Consider the following 25577-nt stretch of genomic DNA (forward strand, 5'->3'; position numbering starts at 1 on the left):
AACCTAGTTAGTCTGCAATGAGGTGGCTCACATGACCCCCCGTCCCCCTGTCCCCTGCACACTGAAAGGCTGTGTGGGAGCCATGAGGCCCGTCGGCACGTGGAGAGGTGCGTTCTTCCTACCCACGCATTTGGATGGCAGGGCAAGGCCCACCCAGGAGCGCCAATGAACAAACACATAGCGCTCCCCTGCCCGAGGAGGGGCCACGTCTGGGTCAGAGCCCCTCCTGCTGCGGAGCAGCTCTATATCAGGATGTGTGGAGAACCCCTTCCCACAGTGTCCAACTGCATGTGTGTATGGCAGGGAAATGTTCCTCCGTGGGTGGAACCAGCAAGCCTGTTGTGTGCTCTTTCAGTGCATGAGTGAGGGGAGGTTGTGTGAACCCCCTCAAAACAATCAGTTATCACAGAAGGTCTTGCTACCTTGCCCTCTACTATCTTTTTTCCCCTCCGCACTTTTTTTAATGAAACATTAGCCCCAAGGAATAATTCTGCAAAGGTAAAACCAGTTGGTCCTATTTTGGAACTGGTCCCATTTGGACTTTTCTTAAGAGAACCAGTTTATCACCCTATCTTGTCTTTTTTTTAGTGGGGAAGGTGGAATTAACACTTTGATTTGCTTTTGCTTTCTGCTAAGGTTTCAACCTTTTTGTTTCCTGGCAAAGCTGCTCTTCTTTTAACCACTAGGCAGACTGAAATTCCTCAGGTGAAGCTTTTCCAAGGCCCGGGGTGATTCCTGTTTATCCAAGGACTCCAAAACGTGTCCACATCTCCTCAGAAGCTTACTGGGTACTTTGCTTCTCCTGTGCTGCCGTCTGTCTGCCTGAGTTACCTTCAGAGGCGCAGGGCCATGAGGGGCTTGCTTGCGACATGCAGGGAGGGTCCTCCTCCCAGATCTGTAGCTATCATTGGTGCTCCTGCTGCTCTCAGCGGTATTCTCCCTTCTAGACATGTGCACGTGCTCTAGGGCTGGTCTCTGGCAGAAGGTCCGTCTCGGCACACTCTCCGAACGCTGAGCGTACCAGTGCACTCTGAGAGACCTTTCCCCCTTCACGGTGTCCTCCCTATACTTTCTAAACTAAGAACGGTCAGGTTCAAAATCTCAGGGGCATCTGGTTTCTTGGATCGCATTTCTTGTGGCTGTCCCTGCTGAATTCTTGTTGCACCATCACTTTGCGGACCTCCTCCGTCAGTAACGGAGGCAGCAGCGGTGCTTGCGCTGCATCCAGTGTGTCCAAAGGCAAAAAGCAGGACGCCGGGGAACTTGCTGCAAACATCCAAGGCAGCAAGAAACATGATGCAGTGCGGGACGAATGAGGGGAGGGATCTGAAGAGAAAGTGGGCTCCCTCGCAGAAAAGGGAACTGGAAGCAGCACCTTTCTTGCTTCATCTAAGTAGCCAACCACTTTGAATGATATAATCCAGGCAATTCATGCAAAATACTAGCCAAAGCAGAGTAACGCCAGCACCAAGACTGCTCTTGTGGGCCTGGCTTGGTTTGATTGATGGTCCCTGGAAGACATTAAGCTCTAGCACCGCATCTTGAGATTTTATTAACCCGAACCATCTTTGGCTCCTGCTATGGTATAAAGCTCATCATTTACTGAGTCCATAAACAGAGATGTTCTTTCCAGTCTTTTCTTGGCTGGGACAGCCTGACCATGCACGCATAACCTGACAGACAGCAATTAAAGTATAATGTAAGATTTTTCACTGTTCCTCCCACATGTAACCCTGTCACCTCATGCTTGTGGAAAGGGAAGCAGCCAGGCAGCTGGTATTAAAACAAGTTGGCTTCTTTGAAAGGGGGTGTGCGCGTGTGCGCATGTGTGCGCGCGTGCACACAGTGATGCACCCAAGGGTGTCCTACGGCAAAACCTGAAGATAAAGATCAGGTGCCAGCCCAGATGAGGGAGCTGCCAGACCGGAGGATCCTGCCAGGGCTGGCACTGGGAGAAGGCGTGTGTGTGTCTGCATGCATGCCTACAAAGCGGGCAAAAAGTCTTGTCCGAAGAAAAACAGGCAGGCTCTTCATGCTGAGGCCTCCTTCTGCCAATCCAGCCCCGGCCCTGCTCCCCAGCAGCTGAGTGGTAGGTATTCAGCACTCTTCTTTGCTCAACTACATACTTGCAGCCATGCCTGCTGGACTGGGATAGGGAGTTGTGTGTGCAGCACTTATTTGCTTGTGTGGGTCACAAACCATGTGGTTTGTGCATGCACAGAGCATCAATGTTAGTTTAGCAGCCCTTCCGGGGAGGTGCAGCTTCCTATCTTGTCCTGCACTGGGTGCTCACACGCACATACACGCAATGCTTCTGCCTTTGCTGCCAACCTGAAAAGAGAATAGAGGCTCATGGGCGAGTGGATGGGCAGTGGCAGGCTCAAGCAACTTGCCACGTGTAATACATCGCATATGTATGGTTTTTCCTTTACTTAAAAATAACTGGGATTGCAGCATATATGATATGGATTGGGACTGCAGCAGATGGGGAGGTTTAATTCTTCCCTCCCAAGCTGCTTCCTCCTGAAAATTGCCCATCCCTGACACTGCAGTTCACAAAAACTCTTGCTAACTCATGCAAAGAGGATTGGGGGGCAGAGGGCAGCTGCAGCTGAGAAGGGACGTTGTGAACCCCCCCTCCCTGTGTGCTGTAGTCCCAACCCGTATCACATGCCCATACTTATTTGAAAGTACTTGAGAAAAATAACACACCGGATGGGAAACTTATCATCAATTCTTAACATTTTATTTCTTTACTGGGTTAAACAAGGAGCAGAGAAAACCCCTGATCCAAAATACAACAGAACTGAAAGCATTACAGGTACAGTCAGAGACTATTGAAACACAGAGAGTAGTAGGATAATAGTTTAATACAACTGAATTATAGCATGGTTTTGTTGTTGGTTGGGTTTTTTTCTCTCCTTTTTTGTCAAACCATCTTGGAAAATAAATGTAGTAGGAACTAGTGCAAAAAAGTTCTAAACATGAAGCACAGTGTATAAAATGGCATAAGAAAACTGCCCCCTCTAAGGACACAGCCACTGTCTTATGACAGAGGGAAGAGTGAGAGAGAAACCAGAGAAGGGGAGAGAGATGATGGGGGGGGGGATGCTGGAAAGAAAGAGTAACAAGGTGTGGGGAGAGTAGAAAGTAGAGTTAAAAGGTTGACGTCAGCAATATGTCTTTTAGTTTTTAGACCTCATCACCACCACCACCATGTACTATAAAAAGGACCTTCGGCAGGTCTGAGCTCAAAGACCACCACCACTGCACAAGCACTTGAGAAGGGTTCAGTAGCAACCAGCCTTTATCCCGGTCCTCCAAACCTGAGCACCCCTCTGCCCCAGCCGGGATTTCTGCTCTTGCCAGGTCCATGTGGTGGAGCCACAAGGGCCAAAGCGTAGCTGCAAGAGGGAGGAGGCTGTCTTCGTTTGGATGGAGGCACATAGGTTCCTTTTTCCACCATAAAGGCCCTCACAGTACCTTAACATGAGATAATTAAAAGACCACATAAAACAAGCATCATAAAGCAACATTTAAAATGGAGTCATACACACATTTCAAAGATGAAAAAGGAGCCTCTCCCACTCACGCCTCGCTGCTTCCCTTGGCCACCCACCACGCCATGCCACGCCACGGGTTTGGTTCCCCTGGAACAACAGGATATTGGGAATGTCTTCTACAGGAGTACCCTTCAAAATGGAGGAGAGCAAATGCCAATTATTTGGAGTTATTAGAAATGGGGCATCAACTGTAGGTCAAGCAAGATGTTACATCATTAGCAATTATGCCAGGGGATTCTTAAAAGTTACTGCTAGGCACACGTAGCACTAGGCATTGCATTTTGCATTGGAACTGCAGTGTATGGGGAGGAGATTAAACCTTTCCCTCCTGGTGAACATTGCCCCTGCTCTGGGCAGCAACTGGTGCCACTAGCAGCTTCCCCCTTGAGACTAATTGCAGTGCAGACAGAGCAGGACTTTTGACTGGGAACACAGCTGGCGAGGGAAGGGTTAATCCTGATGACCATCACCCCCTTGTGCCCAGTATCAAAGCACTTCAGTCCCCTGGTGTGGTGCTAAGCAATTAATGTGACGTGTAGCCTGACCCTTCTCACCTAATCCCTGGTGTGGGATTAGGGAAACCTGGAAAACTCAAGATGGCTCGGGATGCGGGGCACCGCCTAATCCTTCTCAGAAGGCAATGGCATTTTAGCTACACAGTTCTGACCACAAAAATGAACAGAAAGCAACTTCTCTCTAGTTCCATCTTGCTGATTTATGCTGGTTTTTAAACTTTTAATGTTACATTTTACTTTACAGTAGGTGAAGTAAAAGAAAGTCTGAAAAATGTCATCCTGCATCTGTAGGACTTGTGGTTACACGCTGTGTGTGTGTGTGAGAGAGAGAGAGAGAGAGAGAATATGTGCAATTGCACATACTTCAATACCTTTGATACATTGCTGGGAAACATGCTCAGAAGGTGAAAAATAAATGTTGAGATGGAAGTGTGAAGTAGACTGGCTTGAGCTGCTGCTAAAACAAATCAGAAGGCTGTGATGGCACAGGTTTAAAGGTGGCGGTGGTGGGGATATGACCTTAAAGGAGGCCAAAAAAGACAATGCAAGACATCCCCGCGGACCAGGCTTACAATTCCTATCAGCCCTAGCCAATATAGCCAATGGGATGATGGGAATTGCAGGCCAAAACAAGATGCCCACCACACCAATTGCAAAAAGTGCCCAAGCACAAAGCCCCCCCCCCCAAGGAGCCACTCTGATGACTTTCCAGTGCCAAGCAAAGACCTTTTCATTTCCTCCAGCTTTCTCACTGTTGTTAACCTGTTTTCTTTGGATGGTGCTTTTATAGAGTTGCCGTTTTTAGCTTATTTTATTGTATTAGTTATTTAATGATGTTTTCAAATACTTTATTGTAAACTGCCCTGAAGGGTGTTTGAAGGGTGGAGTATAAATGTAAAAGATGAAATAGACAGACAGACAGACAGACAGAGAAATCGAAGCACTGAAAGGACAGGTCCTAGGTTGCTCTACCCACGAAGCGGTTATCAGTAACACTACAAAGGCCCTCTCTGGATGCATGTGAACATCGGCCCCTGCCAGGGCTGTCTTGTGTGGCCAGCGAGAGCCCCACCAAGGAACATTCTTTGCAGCCCTTTCACAAGTGGCTCCGAGAGGGGCAAGCCAAGGGCACGTGTTCAAATCTGTGGATAAAACGAAGGGGAAGCTCAAAGTCTCGGCGCAAAAAGGGTGTGGGGTGAGGGGAGCAGCCCCCATCTCATACTCACCCCCACACAGTTTGCCCCTCCACCTGCATGCCAGCCTTGCAGAAAAACACCCAGTGGGGGGAGGCACAGGCTGCAGGGAAGTCGGGGTGGGGTGATCACTCCACACCGTTGTGCCTGTCATACTCTAAAAACTGGACTCCCACTTGACCCGTGACTGTGGCGGCCCCAGGTTTAGTGGCTGGCCATGACCATGGGACAGGAGGCGCCTGAGGAAGATCTTGCCCCAGGGCAGCCATTTGTGCAGGCAGCTGGGCGGCAGTAGCAGCGGGAGGTGCTCTCGCAGAGCACTCTCCTCTGTGCTGCCCCGGGGGCGGGGGCTGCTGAGGGAGAGGAGGGGAGCTGGCTCCTGGCATGACCTGCAAGGGGAAAATCGCAGGGAAAGTGCGTTGAAGATGCTGATCAAATATGGCCACCTTTTCCCACTTCTCTCCTTTAGCTGGCCAAGTCCACCAGACCAATATCACTTCCTGGCTGCCAAGACAGAATGCTTTCTCCAGAAGAGACCCACCTGGAGACCACTGCTAGCTCAAGAAAGAGGCTTCAATAATTGTGAGCTTCCAGGACTGAAAATCTAACAAAACAATCCAATGCATGTCTCCTTCAGATCAAGCCTAATGAAGTCCAGCAGGACTTACTTCAAGGTCTGCCCGCCCAGGACTGCAGCCAAAGACTGTCCTTGAGGTCTTTCATCACCTGGTCAAAAACCACATATAACCAGGGGTAGCCAATGCAGCACCACAAGGTGCCCCTGAACACCCTTCTTGGTGCCCTGCACCCTTACGAGATGCATATATTAACAGTTTCTTAATGGCAACTGGATTCACTTCAAAGCGAAGTGGGGGCCTCCAGCAGCTGCCCTCTTCATTTCCTAGGAATACCTCTGGACTACACAGGACCAGCCTTTGTGGCTAGCTACCTCTCCCATGGCAGCTGTTTTGTGATGGCGCCTGGTAGAGTTTCCAAGTGTGCCCACAGGCCCACAAAGATTGCCTACCCCTGGTATAATGATTGCATGAGAAGGTGGAATGCAGACCAGGATGAGAAATGGAACATCCTCTTCAGGGCTCTGGGAATAAACCACATGCATCCCAGCCCAGCATACTCTGAGCACCACAGTATTTTCTACTCATGAGTAAGACTGGCCAATGCTCTCAAATCAGGCAGTCTCCTCAAGATGCAAAAAAGTTGCTAATCTGGTTACCAGCAGATCCTGTCCCAACCTTACACAAGGGAACATAATCCAGAGACACCTCCACACAGATGGGGGTATGGCAGGGGATTGTTGAATGCAGATGCTATCTGGCATGGGCACTTAGACATGATTAGCCAGTCTGGGAGGGCAGCTGTCTCTCTGCCTGCACCTCCATTGTCCCTGCATAAGCCACACCTCTACACAGGAGATCTTTGTGTGTGACACAAAGAAGGGCCCTGTGAGGAGTTTCATGTACAGAAGACGGAGCAGTGGATCTGCTCATTCTCTCCCAGGAGGAATGGTCAAGAACCGTAAAGACATCTCGGATCCCCATACTGCCATATCTGGCAGGCTACGTGCCTCCCACTGACAAAAGCCCTCTGCTGCACATCTCCATCGAGCCCTATGTGGCAGAAGAATGGTGGGGCCTTCCTTTGCTCGCCAGCAGTATTACTGCTCTCTGGTCATGGGAATGTCTGGCTATAATTCATCACAGAAAAGGAAGTGGCAGCACTTTGATTTCAAGTCCAAAGCACAGGCACCTTCTTTGTGGTTCTTAGTCAGTCAATGTGGCCCCAGCAAACGTCCACACCTACTGGCAATTGGTGAGGGGGGAGGTGAATGTCCTTTGGGGCACTTCCTCTGCAAACATGACGTAAATGGGACTTTTGAGAAACATGTTGTTATTACTGTAGCATGCAGGTCTTCTCTTTGCTCGAGTCAACTTACAGATCTCTTTCAGAAGATTTAGCAAGACAAAGGCACTCCCTAGATAAGAAGACAGCTAGAATAAAATTAATTTTACCCAAGTACCTAGATTCAATTCCATATCTACAGAATTTCACACCATCTCTGGGTCCAATACTGTATCCAGTGACATGAAACTTCATGGCTCCAAGTAGACTTGCAAAGCCCAGGAAGCCTCTCGTGATCCTGCTCCAGATCACCACTGTCAACACCAATAAGCACAACCATTTCTTGAGTTAGTAACGCCATATTAGCAATACCTGTGGCCTTTAGATTTCACTCTGCAACAATCAATGAACTGTATTCAATGTTCAAAAAATAACAGGCCAGTGTTGCATACATTGGCATTCTTGCTCTTTTATTATTTGCCCCCAGTTTGGGACTCTATCCCAAGTTTGCTGTCTTATGAAAAGTTAACACAGTACATAGATCTTGATGCTGATCTTTATGCTGATATAGGGCTTCTTGTAGCATAGACAGAGGCAGTTTCTCCTGAATGGGCAGGTGATCAAAGGATCTAAATGTACATAAAACAGATGCCCGGTCTGTGATCACAACACACAGAAATCAAAGGTGAACACATTATGCATTGTCAGTCTGTTCATACATACAAACTACAGACAACCTTCATCATGAACAAGAATGCCAGTCTGCAAAGGGAACTGTTTTATTTTCTTTTGTGGGCCATCCCACACGTTGCTTCAACATCAGAAATCAACTGCATTCTTGAAATAGGTACTTTGTATGCGATAGATCTAAAACAAAGAAAAGAATAAAGACCTGCTCTTACTTTTGGTCCCTCCGTGTTCTGCCACCTTACCATGCCTGATGCAAAATATGGATTCAAAAACTAAATCATTTTTGCTAAGCTGTTGCAAGTATCAAATGGACCAAACTGCAAACTATACATGATAGTGATTTCTGGCACCTACAGAAGCCATGCCACATTGGATGGGGCCAAAACAGGTGGAAGACTGGGTGGTGGCATGTGAGAGGTCCCAGCTCCAACCGCTGACATCTCCCAGCAGGGTTGGGAGTAGCCCTTACCTGAGCCCCTGCCAGTGGTCTGACTCATCACCTCTTTATCATCAGAAGCAGCAATATTGCTCCTTTCAAAAAGAGCGTGGGGGTGCGGGAGAGAAGGCTTATTTATATGTGAAGGGGTAGTTGACTTGGGTGCAAATACACATTCTCTTTGTCATGTTGCATAGTATCCAGTGGGCACTAGGGCTGTTGAGAAGGAGCAATGCTAACTCACCTTGTGCATTCAAGACTTTGGTAACCAATTTGGGACTGATAAGTTGTAAACATCTCCCGAACGTTTCTGAGGTTCTGTTCACAGAATCATCCAACATTCAGTTGCCTCTTTGGTCCGGAACTGGCCACAAAAGCCAAGAAAGCTTGTGGCTTGTTGGTACATCTCAATTCCAACCAAGCAGGAAGTAATGCTTTTGGATGTGGGGAGGGTGTTTTAGTGATTTCAAATATTTGTTGTTCAGTCGTTCAGTCGTGTCCGACTCTTCCTGACCCCATGGACCATAGCACGCCAGGCCTTCCTGTCCTCCGCTCTCTCCCGGAGCATGCTAAAGTTCATGATTTCAAATATAGCCAAACATAAATCAAGGAGCACAAAAACCACATACTGACTGGATTTTGGTAAGTTGAAATTATTACTCCTCTCCTTTAAGAGTTTGGGTCAAGATTCAGCAGAAGCCCAGCTGTATTATCATATTTACATAGTAGCCGAGAGCCAGGGGTCAAATTTTTAGTCCATTGTAGTGTGCATTCAGAGTAATCCGCTTATATCAATAATTTATTCTCTGTTGTGATAAGGAAAAGCAAATGTTGGTAGTTTACTCTCCTTTCTCTTAAAAGCTCATCTTGTTTTCGACCTTCCAGAAAGACTTCTTGTCACACTCAAATTCCATTTCCAGCTTGTTTCACAACGATGATGTGTCAGCACCACCAGGCTGGGTCAGCTCTGCTGTCCTAGCCCAATGTCCTGCCAGAATCTGGTGCTACTCACACTTCTGATAGTTTATGCACACGTCATTCTTGCTCCTAAAAATGGGTCCACATTTGAATTGTGAAAGAGTAAGAATTGACCGCCTCTCAAAGGAGCCCACCCCCATGTTTATGCTTCTGGACTGGAAGCAGGCAAGCCCAGAGCAGAGATCATTCAGTGATGCAACAGGCAACCTCCTCTGAAGCCCTTAGATGCCTGCTGTATCTTTGTATTGGGAGCAATTGATTGGTCCAATTGCAGCCAGTGCACAGACCCAGCAGACCCTAGCAGAGATGGACGAGAGGAAAACAGGGCCAGGGGCCAGATGCAGCAGGAAGGAGTTGATCACAGCCAGCTACGCAGTCTGGGATGGAACCGTGCTTTAGGGGCACCCATCCGGTTAAACAGCAACTGAGGGATTCTTGCTCAGCTTCCATTTCAAAGTATCAGTTAACTTTGGCCTCCCTTCCTTCTCAAGTGGTAATTTAAAAACATTCACAGGTGGAAAACTTCTCAGGGGTCAGCACAGATTTTGATTTGGCTTGCCAGCCACATGGGACTGGGCTGATCCACATGGGTGGGCGGGTGTCAGGACAGATGGTACAGTGCAAACAACAGATTGGGAACGGACTGTTGAGCCAAATCCTGTGCCACCTTTTTTTTTATGGAACAGCTTCCTGCACTTTTAATTTAACCCTAATACTGCAACCAACAATGCAGGCAACTTTTTCTGGACAAAGCCTTAACCCCGTTAAAGAGACCAGCAGCCTATAGCAAATATTGCTTGTAAGTAACCATTCAGGGAGACAAAAGAAACATCACAAACCTCTGCAGAGGGGGGAAATATCGCAACATAGACCCTGCAAGAGAAAATGCAAAGTGGCTTAGAGTGAGGTGTGACCACATGCATTTCTGTTCTCAGTGAACTCAACAATAAGGAAGGGATCTCAGACCTGAAAGGGACTGGATGTGAGCCAATTAATGCGATCAGGCAGGAGAACCAGATCTACCAGGTGCCATCAGATGGCCTGCTGGTTACCTTCTCTCCCATGGAGCACTATGGCCAGTCAAACCATGCCTACTGGGGGGTGGGTAATTGCACCCTGGAGGTCAGGCCTTGGGGCAATGGGGCTGAGCGGACAGGCACTTACCTTTATGAGACGCACTCCATCTCTCCAGCTGCACCTTCTCTTGACCCCCACGCATGGGGGAGCTGTTGAGGGTGGGAGGGGCTGTGGCTAAGCCCTGGGTTTGCAGATGGCCTCCCTGACATTTCCATGTGAAGGTGAGTCAGGCCCCCCTGGGCCTGCAGCCTCTTCCCCCACAGCATGCTTGGCCAATGCACCAGCTAGCCACGACCGGGTGGGTCAGCTCCCTGCCAGGGTCACCTTCTCCTTGTGGGGGTGCAGGGTGGGATGGGGATGACACAACTGGTAACGTGGGAGATCACCCAGAGGCTCTTGACCAGACTCCCCCACAGAACGATGTTCTCCACCTTCTTCGGGAGGGTCCCTGCCAGACCAGGGGTGCACAGATGTGCCGGGCTGTTTGATCACGTGTCGGCACCGGCAGCACTAGTCTGTGGAGGTCCTCTTTGTCTTCTGTTGTCCCTCTGCGGGAGGGGCTGCAGCTCAGCAACCCTTTCAGCATGTGGAAGTTCCCAGGCTCAGTCCCAGCAGCATCTCCCATTACAAAATGACCACAGGTCACAGGTGCCAGGAGAGAAAGGACAGCCAGTCCGGGCTGACAATTTTGGGTTAGATGGACAAATGGTCTCCCTATGTTTCTATGATAACTTGGTATTCCTTCGGGGAGAGTGCTGCCCTGTGAATCAGGTGAATTCATGAAAAAGCCCACAAAACATAGTGCTGAATATGCACAAAGAGAGCTGTGCCCCTTTATTCTGGGCATAACCAAAATAGAGGCAGGGAACTTGAAAATCTCAGTGGGCTAGTGAGGAAATTAGGACTATGCATGATTGGAAACATACAGACACCCTCCACACAGAAAGAAATGCAGTATTTGTGGAATCAGTGCATAGGTGGATATAGACACAATCAGTGTTTAAAAACCCTGGGTGGGAAATCTCTTTAATAGAGTAGAAGCAGCAGTACATGGGCGGGAATGAGGGGAACTCTGGGTTGTTAGTTCAGGTAAGCATGAGAAATTCCCGGTGAGGATTAGTACCTCTTTAGTGAAGAGGCCAAACTAGACATGATGTGAAATGCTTCTTTGCATTTAATGTACACATTTTAAAAAATGCAAATAGCAGCCACGAGGTGTGTGTGATAAGTAGTGGGATTGCAGCTGGTGGAGAGAAGGAGTTTAACCATTTCCCTTGGCGGCAGTCCTAATAAAAACCACGCCTTTGTGAGCCGCTATTCGCATTGGGAGGAAATCGCTCTTGATGGCCACAAACAAATCTAAAAAGTGGAGTACTAACCAGGGACAGAACCTAGAGTGAGAAACAGAACTGAACCGGCTATTTGGCTACATTCTGGGACACCTTATGCTCAATATGGACAGATGATGCAGACAGCTCCCCAGGAATGAAGCCCTCCTGGGAGCAAGAGAATCCAGATTGCAAATGCTGCGGGACAAACCCATCACAGATCTGGGCTTAACCCAGAACATAGAGAGAGTGGTTCAGAAGTTATCCGCTAGTGTTGGGAGGAGGGGACGGGAGCTCTTAACCTTGCGTGGAAGGGGGATCATCCTGGTGATAGTTTGGGTTCGACTGAGAGGATGATAGGGAAAAGGATCTCTGTCAAGCCATTTCCGTTGCCCCTAGGGCAAGTTACCTAATATGGGGTAGAGATCATTGTTACCCCATAACATCAGACATGACACGTGGCAGCAAGAGAAGCAGCACTCCCAAATGTGCTCTCTGGGCATTTGCCTTTCCCAGAAGGCAGCCAGCCAGCCACAACCTCTGCTCCTGCCTTCTCTGGCCTCCTTCTACCCTTGGGCCTCTGTGAGGCTGAAAGCCACCAGCGTAAGGCCTGTTCCTGACTGAACCCTTCTCGAGGCTGAGTTCCCACAGCCCCGCGCACATCAGAGGCTCTTCATCACAGGGAGACCCCTGTGACGAGCTGCTCTCGGGGGGGTTGCCGCGTGGGGGTGGATATCTGTGCGTCACCCCCAGCCTGCGCCTCCCATTGGAGGTATAGCAAGTGCCCCCTTCCCCCAATGGGAAAAGAGCAGCACCCTGCCTGCCGGTTTCCATCCCCCACCGGGTCACTCATCTCTCGTTACACTCTCCTCCACGGTGGGCAGAGCTTCCAGACTCAGCCCCCCGCTGGCAGCAGTCCCACTGCTGTGCACGCTTGAGAAGGACACCATGGTGTGCAGAAGCATCAGGACCAGGACACAGAGTCTGATTTTGCTGTTGCTGACGCGAGACCCTGCAGAGACTGGCAGCAAAGATGGGTGGGGGTGGGGGTACTGGTGGTGGTGGTAATAGAGGTTATAGTGCGTCTGCTGCTGCTGGTGACGGGGGGTGTCATGGCGTTGGTTATGGAATGACTCTGATTCCGTGGATTTGGTGGATGCATTGGAGTTGCTGTCTGGTTGGTGATCGCAGGAGTCCCACTGCACATCGCAGCACTTGGCTTCCTGGTTGGGCAATTGGTTCTCTAGCAGCCCTGGCAAGACACAACAGCAAAGGGCTGGGATCAGAGAAGGTGCAGCACAGCAAGGAAACAGACAGACCTCCTAAGAGCTACCAACAACCTCTCCCTCAGTAGGAACATCTAGGGTTAAAGTGCTAGCTCCTGAGGTTGAAATGATGCCCTTGGAAGACTGTGGGCAAAAAGCAGACCGTTATCTCAGGCCTGCGCTGGTTCCCTTCATGCTTGTCCGGCTGATGCATCTGCGCTGGCAGTGAGCAATGGAAGGGTCCACAGCAGGCGTATGGGGCTCACCGAAAACATCATGACCCTCGGAGAAAGCTATTAGGGACGGACAAATCTGTCCATTTTGGTTTCTCTCTCTTTCTCATTTTTCCAGTCTTAAGTTTGGTTCCTCCTGAACATTGAGGTTTTTAAAAATAAAAAGTGTATAAAAATATGCACATTTTGTGTGCATTTCTCCTGTTACATGTATTTTGGTTCACAATTTTGCATAATATACATATTTCTGCAAGCAATTTTCCAAATCTAACAAATCTTTGAATGCTGTTTTCACTAATATACAAATTTGTGTGTGCAGTTTCCCCTCAGATACTCATTTGTGTATGCATTTTTGAGAATTCCATTACAAAATTTGGAGAATTGTAAATTTTGAAGGATAACTGAATGTCAGTCAGTGTATTGGTTTGAAAGTGCCAAATCAGGTAAGGTTGCATTCAAATGCGAACTGCATGACTTTCTCCCCCATCCCTATCTGAAAATACCCTACAAGACAGGGGGGAACAAAGGAATAAATGGAATATACTGTATTCTCAGTGAATTAAACCAGGGTTCCCCCGGTGTGCAAAGTAGGACCAATGCTGTTTAGAAGGGTGGGGCTAGCTCGCCTTTGCCCGTTCCCGCAACGGAGTGTTTGCCTCTCTGAGCCCTGGTCCTCGCTCAAACTCATCCTTCATATTTGATATCTTTGATCAGGCTTCTGTGCAACTGGACCCCCTGAAGGAAAACTGAAGAGTTCACCGAATGTGTCCATTATAAATTTATCCTCATCTCTTTGGCCATTTTAGCATTCCCAACTTGGGAATCTTCAGCACCTCTTCTCTACTTTTGATGCTCCCAGTGTATCCCCTCTTCACTCTCTGCTCAAGAGTTTGGTTCCTTCTTCAGAGATAAAACTGAAACCATCTGCTCCTCCCTCCCTCCCTGTCTCTCCTGCCCTTTCCCATCTTCCAGCTCTCCACCCTCCTATGCTTCCCACAGATCTTGTCTTCACTCCCCCACCTCATCTGATGCACTGACTGCCCAACTGCCCTTATCCCTCCCCTCCCATCTCCTGGTTACCATTGCAACATAGGAAGCAGCATTACACCGAGTCCTAGCTACTGCTGGGAATTGTAGCCCAACACATCTGGAGGGCACCAGGTTACATGTGATCTGGCTTCCACACTCTGTACTCCACACTGAAATTGCCCTAACCAAGAGTCATTGATGATCAATGCCAGCTCCAAAGGTCACGACTCTGTCCTTATTCTCCAGGACCTTTCTATTGCCTTAAATGCATTGCCCTCCCTTGCTTGACTCCCCTCCTGACCTGAGTTTTGCTGTCTCTCTCAGCTGTCTCTCCTCCTCCCCATTTCCTCTGCTTTCCCCTTCTCCATAAGGGTCCCTCAGGGATCTATTCTCAGCCTCTAATCTCTCTCTCTACACACTGTCCCAGAGTGATCTCATCATATCCTATATCATCTATATGCTGAGGACACTCAGATCAAGTTCTCAGCACCACCAGAACTTTCCCTCTTCATCTGATACCATATCTCCAACTCTGCCTGATATTTCCGTTTGGATGTTTTATCTTGGTCTCAATGTGTCCCCTTTTTATTCACTGACATCACCAAGTCATGCATGAAACCTTGACTTGATGTGAGATTCCTCCTTTGCTCCCCATATTCACCAAATCGCCAGATGATATTGCTTCTCCTCGTACAACATTGCAAGAGTACAGCTAGGGTTGTATGAGAATTCCATTTAGGGGGTGAAAACGCGAAGGATTTTTCAAGTTTGGCCCTCGCGGACTTTGTTCTGTTTCTCCCCACTGGTGTCTGCTCAATTTGTAGCAAGTCAATCCACTATGCAGATTCCGGGGGGGGGGGGGTGTTTTTATGGCAGCAATTTGCACAAATTGCTTCCCGCCCCCCTTTGGTGGATCTTGAAATCTGCACAATTGGGGCTGTTTAATTTTTTTTTAAAATCTGCAAAAGTACAGATTCAGCTGTCCAATATGTGTTGTCTTGCAGTGTCAATTTCCTTGTATGCTTCAGCTGTCAAAGTGGAGTAGGTAACATATAAGGAAATTGACCAAGCAAGACTGCAGATAAGCTAATTTGTGTACAGTTGCGAAGGACCGGGAGAAAAATAATAGTAACACAAAGGACCAACCCATCTGTGCAATTCAGAAGCACCAAAAAAGAAAAAAAATGTGAATGGAGTGCACCAAAGTGTATGTGTGTAGACAATACTTGGCACTTGGCAGTGTAATCCTCTCACTATTAAGTGTTGAACTGACACTTGTCAGTGTCCCCTCCCTTGTAACACTTCCCTGAGTCTCCAGCAAGTCCAGAAAGGGGAGTTATTCCCTCCTCACCTTTTGCGGCGCCTTCCTGGAGGAGTTACTGCTTTTGCACAAATTGCCCCTCCATTTACTGCCCAGCTTTTGCACAAATTTATAGGCTGGGAAGGAGTGCACTTAATATATTACCTGGATAGGGGCTAAATCAGTTTCCTGCCCCTGGTAACCAGCCCTGCCTCCTGCCATTCACAGTCTTGCCTGCCCCCACCTGCATGGCCCCATCCTAGCTCTTGCTTCCTGGCCATTCTGTGTGACAGAAAGTTGGGGGGTTGGCTTTTATGTTGAGAGAAGGGATTTTCACATGCAGAAGCTGTATACGCCTGAACACCAGAGGCGGAATACAAACAACATAATCTCAACGTCCAGGTGTGGCCTTCCCTAGTGCACCTAGCTGGCTGCTCTTGGACACAAGAGTGTTCATCTAGGTCAGGTGAGCCTTGGTCTCGATCCAGCAAGGCAAATGTTCAGTTCTCCTGGGACACTGCCCCCCCCCCTTACCCGTACAAATGAAGCCAGGCAACCCTCCATAGATCAGTTCATCGTTGTCAGGCAACACAAAGGGGCACCTCGTCTGCACCTCCAGGCAGTATTGCTTGCATGGAATCCGGTGTTGGCACTGTAGTTGTGTCACATTGAAATACTCAGAGCACAGCCAAGCCTTGTAGACAGCCTACAGGAAAGGAACAAGAGGCCAGAAGAAGCAATGGTCGTTAGCAAACACCCAAAGGAATCAGAACCGTTCATTCTCCTTAGATGCAACCTCAGTTGTGCCTTGCATTGCTTGGAAAAAGAAATAAATAAGGAATCGAAAATACAAATACATATGTGGCCAATGATATACCTCCAACTCCCATTCTTAACTTTTAAAATGCGAGGCCTGGGACTCCCCGCCTGGGGCTCCTGGCACCTTGCACGTGAGGTCTTCTCCCAAAGCCCAGGCGTGGGGGGGCTGCCTGTGAAACCAAGCCAGGCTCAGTGCCTTTGCCCTGACGTGGTGCACAAATGTGGGTGCTAGAGCTGATTTTGTTTGGTTAGGAGGAAGTGACTGAGGGGGGGGAGGGGGAGGGGGGGTGGGGGAGGGGCCTGCTTAACCCTTTCAGATGAACTTATGAATCTGACCATTGACCCATGGAGCCCAGCATGGGCCTCCTCTGACTGGCAGCAACTCCCCAAGGTCCCAGGCAGAGAAAGGCCTGCCCCACCCTCAGTCCCTGCTACCCAAGGGCTGTATAACTGGAGGTGGTGGAAACGTCCTGGGTTCTGTTGCACATACCACAAATGCTCATGAGCTGCAGCCATTCTTCATGGGTTTCCCTGCTCCAGCTAATCCACTCCTGCCACCCTTCCAGTGGCTTTTCCTCTTTGGGATTTCACATATATGTTTGCAGTTGCAAGTAGGTTTATTGTATTTTGTATATTGTGTTAATCTGGTACTAGAGGGGTTCAATAATGTTGCTAACTAGAGTGAAGATGGCCAATGTGATCTGGAATAGTCGAATGACCTGAATGAGGGTTTTGGGGAGACCTACGAGAAGAGCCCCTGAAAGGCTTCAGTTTCATATTTGAGAATCAGACTTGTTCTTGACCTTCAAAAAGACCCTGAAGTTTAGTTCTGTGCTGATTGGTGTTACCTCACTAACCGAGACTCTTAAGATTTTGCAAGACTGTCTTTGAAGAAAGGGGGGGAAATGCAGCTGTCTTTGCAAGCAGCTTCGCAGAGCTTGTTCAAGGCCATGATGTGCTGGCAGAATGTATGAGTGAGATTGACAGAAGAACTGAGCATGCTCAGACGCCTATGATGAGGAGGAAAAGCACTGTTTTGACATCTTGTGGCGCACACCAGCTGATAAGAGAATGCCCCTACTCGACGCTACTTGGGCGGGGAAGCTGTAGCCCTGAGAACTGGGAGGAGGTGTTTAGGGAGATATGACGAACAATGACGGTGAGTTCGAAGAAGATGTACCAGGGAGAAATACGTCAGTCGAGATAATATGACCAGATTTTTATTGCATTTCTGTACGACCCAATAGCCGAAACTCTCTGGACGGTTTACAAAGATGGTAGACTTTGGGCCACATTTTGGGACATTTCAAAGTGACTCATTTGTAGTGGTGCCGGAGATGTTCCCCAAACACGTGAGATTGTGGGGGATAGACGAGACACCTGACTTCCGATTGGTGAGCAAGTGGTCTAACCACACACATGCACCCCATCTTGATTGGAAGACGGTTGTCTCATTGCTCATTGGGGCCCCCATCTTTGACCAGGGCGAGTGTATAAAGCACAGGTTGTGAGAGCTCATTTCTGCTGCTGCTGCCGCTGCTTCATTTCGCTCCTTCTGCCTCGCCACCAGACCCAAGGATTTGTGTAACTATGGACCTCTTTAGAATCTTAGACTTTGGAACTTAGAATATTTTCTGAAGTTAGGACCTGAGAGTATTTTCTTAAAGTAGAACTTGGAATTATTTCTAAGTTTGGGGTTTAGAATTATTTCTGAGCTTGTGACTTGGAGTTATTTCTGAAGATGGGACTTGGAGTTATTTTCAAGTCTTGGGTTTTTCCTTTTACTCTAACTTCTATGTCGATTTTTCACATGCCTAGAGGAACTTCGTGTAGCTTTTATATTCAAGTAAGGTGCAGGAGAAAGTAACAGGAGGGTTAACAATTATGCTTTAGTCAAGTTTAGCTTAGTTTTAGTTAAGCTTTAAACTGTAAGTCCTAAATAGAAGAAAGTTGGAAGGAGGAGTCATAACAATGATAGAGGTTCAAGCCATTATCTTATTAGCTAAACTCGTAATAGCAGCTTTGGCAATTGCAATTCTTTTAATTAATCTTCTATTTTTGTTGCATTCTATTTCCCTGCAATTACAGAGAAAATTTTGAACACTCACATGTCCACTGTGCCACTTTCTTTGTATTTTGTACTTTTCTGAAATAAAGCCTTAAAGACATTTCAATTTACAACTTCGTAGTGATCTTTGTCTGTTTGTATTAGCTTGGTTACCCACTGGAGTGTTAGAACTTGTTTGGCATAGGTTGTGAAATTAAACAAGACCGAATCTACATACTGTATTTCGTGACAGCACCTAAATTAAGACAAGATCCAATCAAAGTGGGGAAAACCAGAATGCACCACTGAGGAACCAGAGCCTTCCTCATATCTCTGGAATTAGGAATCAAGGTTTTTTGGTAAGTGGGTCTGGCTGAAGTTCCTGCATCTCTCTTAAGCATGTAGGAGTCACATACTGGATTTCACACGCAAGAGTGTTTCAGTACATCTTGACACAGAACTTCAGTGTGTTCTGACTTGGTCAGCTGTGCTCTGCTGGCCTGTCAAGGTGGGTGAGTTCAGAATTTAATCTTCTGCTGTTTACAAGCTGAATAAATGAAGCCATTTACATAATTCCTTTTGGAAAGCACTCAGCATAACTCTATATTCTTTTGAATAAAACACCACAGTACAATAAAGCTGTAATCAGCTCTGCAACCATTATAGGCTCAGTCTTGGGCCCAGTGCTCTTCCACACTTTTATTAATGACTTGGAGGAGGAGGTGCAAGGAAAGCTGATCAGATTTGCAGAGGACACAAAATTGGGCAGGATAGCCAGTACCTTGGAAGACAGAAACAAGATTCAAAGTGATCTTGATAGACTGGAGTGCTGGGCAGAAAACAAGAGAATGACCTTTAACAGGGATCAATGCCAAGTTCTGCACCTAGGAAAAAGAACCCAAATGCACAGTTACAAGATGGGTGACAATTGGCTCAACAACACTACAAGTGAGAAGGATCTTTGAATTGTTGTAGATCACAAGCTGAATATGAGCCAACAATGTGATGCGGCTGCAAAAAAGGCAAACACTCTTTTGGGCTGCATTAATAGAAGCATAGCTTCCAAATCCCGGGAAGTACTAGTCCCCCTCTACTCAGCACTGGTTAGGCCTCATCTGGAGTACTGTGTCCAGTTCTGGGCACCACATTTAAGAAGGATGCAGACAAGCTGGAGAGGGTTCAAAGGAGGGCAACAAAGATGATCAGGGGACTGGAAACAAAGCCCTGTGAAGAGAGACTGAAAGAACTGGGCATGTTTAGCCTTGAGAAGAGAAGACTGAAGAGAGATATGATAGTGTTCTTCAAGTACTTGAAAGTATCATGCCAGAGTGCAGGACACAGAATAATGGGCTCAAGTGACAGGAAGCCAGATTCCGGCTGAACGTCAGGAGAAACATCCTGACTGTTACAGCAATACGACAATGGAACCGATTCCCTAGGGAGGTGGTGGGCTCTCCCACACTGGAGGCCTTCAAGACGAGGCTGGACAGCCATCTGTTGGGGATGCTCTGACTTGGATTCCTGCATTGAGCAGGGGGTTGGACTCGATGGTCTTATAGGCTCTCCTGAGTTCCCCGCCACCACTTTGACTGGGAACTTCATAGGGATACCCAGGGTGGGCGGACACTACACTTGTATGTCAGGGGTGCTTATGTGTGCATATCTTCACCTCTGCCTGACGGCTCCCCCCAGTAGCGTCTCCCCCTCTCCCTCACATGCTGCTTCCCATGATGTCATGGGCAGGTGAGTGACACACCCACAAAGGACAGGCCACACGCCCCATGGGCAGGACTATGATACCGGTTGTGGAAACAGGTCAGTAATGGAGCCGAAGTAAACAGGAAAATTTGGACTATAACCAGTCTCAGAAGAAGCGGTTTTTCTGCAATAAAATGTGGGACTGGTGCTGAATGGCCACAACGTCATGGAAACAGACAGACCTCACCACGCTACCAAGTTGGAGTAAATCGCTGGTGGAAACACAGCCAGGGGGAGCAAACAGGACTTTGGTAGGGGAGTTCAAGGGGGAGGCCCCTAATGATTTTTTTAAAATGTCTTTTTCTTGTAACACACATTCCATACCGATGGGACTCTGTAGTTAAACTCCAGTGAATAGAGGACAAAGCACACGCTACCCCAGTCCACTCAGGAAGCTAAAAACATAAAGAGAATAGAGACTATGGAAGGACAAGACTCTCCAGTGGTGGTGACCTGCAAGGTTTGTTTTCTTGCCTGAGCACAACATGGCCTACACCTGCAACAAGTGCAAGTTGATCACGCTGCTGGAAGAAAAAGTAAGAGGACTGGACTGGCGACCCTCCAGGGAATGAGAGAACAAGAAGAGTTCTTGGACAGAATGGAGGAACTACAGCAGCAAAGGGAAGACCAGAAGCTTGAACAGCAACAGCAGGAAGAGGCAGAAGTGCGAAATGCTGAGGTGAGGAAAAATGAAGTAGAGGATACTCCTTGGAAAAGGGTGACAGTTAGGAGCAGAAGAACTAGAAGCCGCTCTGCACCAGTGGAAGCAGTGGAACTAGGGAACCGATTCCAGGTACTTGAGGTTGAGACTGGAGGACAGTCTACAGAGGAAGAATTACAGGGGAACCTGCATGAGAGTAAGCAAGAGGCTGAAGGTCAGTCAAACAGAGGTGACAAAACCCAGGCCTACAACAACAAGAAGAGAAGAGTAGTAGTAGTGGGAGACTCCTTGCTGTGTGGGATTGAAACCCAAGTATGTTGCAAAGAAGCATGGACTCGCCAGGTATGCTGACTCCCAGGAGGTTGAATTAGAGACATGACTGAAGGGTCACCTACACTCCTAAAGCCCACTGGCAAGTACCATCTATGTGGGAACAAACAATACCGCCAAGCGGAGCTACAAAGAAATCACGTCAGACTTTGAAGCTTTGGGAAGGAAACTCAAGGACTTTGGGGCCCAGGTAGTTTTCTCATCCATCCTTCCAGTAGTTAGAAGAGGGATAGAAAGGGGAAGAAAAATACTCCAGGTGAATGACTGGCTACAAAGGTGGTGCCGGCGCGAGAGATCTGGTCCTGGGACCACGGGCTATACTTCCTGGAAGATGGACTGTTGGCAAGGGACGGGTTGCACCTCACAAGGGCTGAGAAGAATGTGTTTGGCCACAGGATGAAGAACTTCATCAGGAGGGCTTTAAACTGAAATCCTATGGGGGAGGGAGATGTAAAATTGAGCGTAACAGTGGATGAAGGCTCATGCACCACAACGCAGAGAACAGCTCTAATAGCACCCAATAACAGTCTTCAGAAACATGTAGGAAGAAAGCCAGACTATGAAGCACATGGTCTTCGATGTCTATATACTAATGCCCACAGTATGGGAAACAAACAGAACAAACTTGAACTCTTAATACAGGAGGGAAACTATGACTTGATAGATGTAACTGAAACTTGGTGGGGTCACTCTCATAACTGGAATACAGCAATGGAAGGATATAACTTGTTCAAAAGAACAGAAGGAACAGAAACGGAGGTGGAGCTGCAGTATATGTGAAAAATACATATCTCTGCACAGAAATACAGGAGAAGGAGCTTGGTAGCCCCATCGAGAGCATCTGGATAAAAATAAACGGAGCAAAGAAAGAAGGACCATGGTGGTCGGAATCAAGGAGAAGATGAGGATGAAACTTTTGAAAAGCAAATAGACAATGTTTCAAGGAAGCATGATGTAGTACTAAAGGGGGACTTCAATTTCCCTGATACATGTTGGGAGCCAAATTCTGCAAAACATGGCCCCTCCAGGAAGTTCCTGACTTGTGTGGTGGATTACTTCCTCCTACAGAAAGTAGAGGAAAGAACTAGAGGATCGGCTATCCTTGCCTTGATCCTAACCAACAGAGATGACTTAGTGGATAAAGTAGCAGTTACGGGAACTCTGGGGCAAAGTGACCATGTTATACTTGAGTTCTTGGTTCTAAAGGAAGCAAAAGCCAAGTGTAGCCAAACCTGTACCCTGGATTTTAGGAAAGCTGATTTTAATAAACTCAGAACAATGATCAGTAAGGTCCCATGGCAAGCGACTCTAACAAGAAAAGGAGTCCAAGATGGGTGGGAGTTTTAAAAAAAGAAAATTCTCAAGGCACAATTACAAACAATTCCAACAAGAAGAAAAGGCGGAAGACAACAGAAGCCAATGTGGCTTCACGACAAGCTTAGAGATGACCTGAAAACAAAACAGGACACATATAGGAAGTGGAAAGAAGGCCAAGCTACAACGGGAGAGTACAGGCAGGTAGCACAGAATTGCAGGGATGGCGTCAGGAAGGCTAAAGCTGAGAACGAGCCGAGGTTAGCGAGGGATGCTAAAAGCAACAAAAAGGCATTCTTCAGCTACGTGCAAAGTAAAAGGCAGAGGAAAGAAATGGTGGTTCAGCTATTAAATAAGGATGGCCAAATGAGAGTAGATGACAAGAAAAGGCAGAAGTGCTCAATTCCTACTTCAGCTCAGTTTTCTCCAGAAAGAGGGTCTATGAGCCCCCTGGCAAAGAACAGACTGAAGGGGCAGGATTGTAGCTTGAGCCCGATAGGCATATAGTCAAGGAACAACTAATTACTTTGAATGAGTTCAAATCTCCAGGGCCAGGTGAGCTGCATCCTAGAGTAATAAGGAAAAAGAAAGGTTCCTCCTGTGCAAGCACCAAGTCACTGCTGACTCCTAGCAGGACCCCGCTTTTGCTGGCATTTTCATGGCAGACTATAGCGGGGTGGTTTGCTGTTGCCTTCCCCATTTTACCGACCTTGGAAGGATGGAAGGCTGAGTCAACCTGAGCCAGCTACCTGGGACCCAGCTTCCGCTAGGATTGAACTCAGGTCGTGGGGAGAGTTTCAGTTGTAATACTGCCGCCCACCACTCTGCGCCACATGAGGCTCTGTAGAGTAATAAAGGAACTGGCAGACGTTCCACTGTCAGAACCACTGTCTATTCTCTGAGAAATCATGGAGGACGGGTGAAGTGCCAGAGACTGGAGGAGGGCTAATGTTGTCCCTATCTTCAAAAAGGCCCAAAAGGAGGAACCTGGGAACTACAGACCAGACAGTCTGACATCAATCCCTGGGAAAATTCTGGAGCAGACGATAAAGCAACCCATCTGGAAGCACCTTGACAACAATGCTGTGATTACTCGAAGCCAACATGGATTTGTCAAGAACAAATCCTGCCAGACGAATCTGATCTCATTTTTTGATCACGTTACCTCCCTTGTGGACTGTGGGAATGCTGTGGACATAATATACCTCGACTTCAGCAAAGCTTTCGACAAAGTGCCCCATGATCTCCTGATGAGCAAACTAGCTCAAAGTGGGCAAGATGAAACAACAATCCGGTGGATCCACATCTGGCTACAGAATCGGACTCAAAGAGTGCTTATCAGTGGGATCTTCTCAAACTGGGGAGAGGTAACGAGTGGGGTACCGCAGGGCAGAAACAAAATTCAAAGTGATCTTGATAGGCTGGAACACTGGGCAGAAAACGACAGAATGAGATTTAATAGGGATCAATGCCAAGTTCTGCACCTAAGAAAAACAAACCACATGCACAGTTACAAGATGGGGGATATTAATCAACAATGGCTCAACAATACTACAAGCGAGAAGGGTCTTAGAATTGTTGTAGATCACAAGCTGAAGATGAGCCAGCAATGTGATGTGGCTGCAAAAAAGGCAAACGCTCTTTTGGGCTGCATTAATAGAAGTATAGCTTCCAAATCCTGGGAAGTAATAGTTCCCCTCTACTCAGCACTGGTTAGGCCTCATCTGGAGTTCTGTGTCCAGTTCTGGGCGCCACACTTAAGGAAGGATGCAGCAAGCTGGAGAGGGTTCAGGAGAGCAACAAAGATGATCAGGGGACAGGAAAAAAAGCCCTATGAGGAGAGACTGAACGAACTAGGCATGTTTAGCCTTGAGAAGAGAAAACAGAGGGGAGATACGATAGCACTCTTCAAGTACCTGAAATGTTGTCACGGAGAGCCAGGATGTCTTCTCGATCATCCGAGAGTGCAGGACACGGAATAATGGGCTCAAGTTACAGGAAGCCAGATTCCGGCTGAACATCAGGAGAAACCTCCTGACTGTTAGAGCAATATGACAACAGAACCAATTACTGGGGGGGGGGGGGGCTCTCTCCCACACTGGAGGCATTCAAGATGAGGATGGACACCCATCCATCAGGGATGCTCTGACTTGGATTCCTGCATTGAGCAGGGGGTTGGACTGGATGGTCTTATAGGCCCCTTCCAACCCTACTATTCTATGATTCTAAGTACATCAAGAAACTCTCTACAGAGAGCTTAACACTGCGCATCTTCCTCCAGCATTTGATGTACAGGGTTCACCTCCATGTTTGGCATGGAAAACACCTGGAGTTTACCACGTGTTCCCATAACAATAGGCATAGCAACATTTACATGGACATCTTCATCCAATAGCCATAGAAAAAGGAACCAGCACCAGAGAAATTACTAAAGACAGCTTGCTGCACTTGCCAAATCAGAGTCAACAAAACTCTCAGTCCATGATGTACAGGCCAACTTTAGGGTCTTTTTTACTGTGGTTTGCAAGCATTGCAGTGCACAAGTGCATTAGCAATTCTTACCAACGAAGAAGAGTTCGTTGGTAAGAATTGCTAAGAAGAAGAATTACTAAGTAAGAATTACTAAGCGGTAATGTTGGTAGTGAATGACCAAAGCATACACATATTCTTGTCAATTGCTTCAGTGTCAAGATTTGGATATAACAGGTTACAATGACTCACCATATAATGACCATATTGATATATCACCTATATCTGCCTGTATTTTTGTTAGGGATGGCGGAGAATTTCTCCACGAATCTTGGGGAGGCCGAATGCCAACGCATTCGGCCCCCCGAAATTGTTGGTGAAATTCTCCGCCACCCCCCCCGGGATGGGACTTACCTCCCTCGAATGTCCCTCTCGGCGGTGGGTCCCAGCGGGAGTTCGGCGGCGGTTCGTCAGGGGTGGCGGCCGGTCTTCTGACCGGCTGCCGCCGCCGCCATTACAAAATAAAGTAAAAAACAAAAAAAACACCTGTGATAGGCTACGTAACGATTTACGTAGCCTATCACGGCTAGATTTCCAAAGTCAGCCGTGATAGGCTACGTAAATCGTTACGTAGCCTATCACGGATGACTTTGGGGGGGAAAAAGTGCCTACGCAAATGGCGGCGCCCATGGGCGCCGCCATTTGCGTAGGC

General features: G+C 47.7%; 1 protein-coding gene and 1 long non-coding RNA gene across 2 annotated transcripts in view; one reads left to right on the forward strand and one right to left on the reverse strand.

The window, feature by feature from the left end:
• Window positions 1–8035, forward strand: part of LOC146338690 (uncharacterized) — a 76411-nt gene extending 68376 nt beyond the window's left edge. The window contains exon 3 of the long non-coding RNA XR_014784889.1: window positions 5741–8035. This is a non-coding gene — a long non-coding RNA (uncharacterized LOC146338690). The remainder of the gene's footprint in view (window positions 1–5740) is intronic.
• Window positions 8036–11118: 3083 nt separating this feature from the next.
• NALF2 (NALCN channel auxiliary factor 2) overlaps window positions 11119–25577 on the reverse strand; it is a 132240-nt gene continuing 117781 nt past the window's right edge. Inside the window, exons 2-3 of the mRNA XM_084814283.1 lie at window positions 16002–16173; window positions 11119–12892 (exon numbers count right to left, since the gene is read on the reverse strand). Of these exons, the coding sequence (XP_084670409.1) occupies window positions 12486–12892; window positions 16002–16173 (579 nt within the window). The 3' untranslated portion in view covers window positions 11119–12485. The remainder of the gene's footprint in view (window positions 12893–16001; window positions 16174–25577) is intronic.

The sequence above is a fragment of the Heloderma suspectum genome, chromosome 9 (assembly GCF_057233095.1).
Source record: "Heloderma suspectum isolate Gila_16-S chromosome 9, 16-S_ref, whole genome shotgun sequence".
In the NCBI taxonomy this organism is placed as follows: Eukaryota; Metazoa; Chordata; class Lepidosauria; order Squamata; family Helodermatidae; genus Heloderma; species Heloderma suspectum.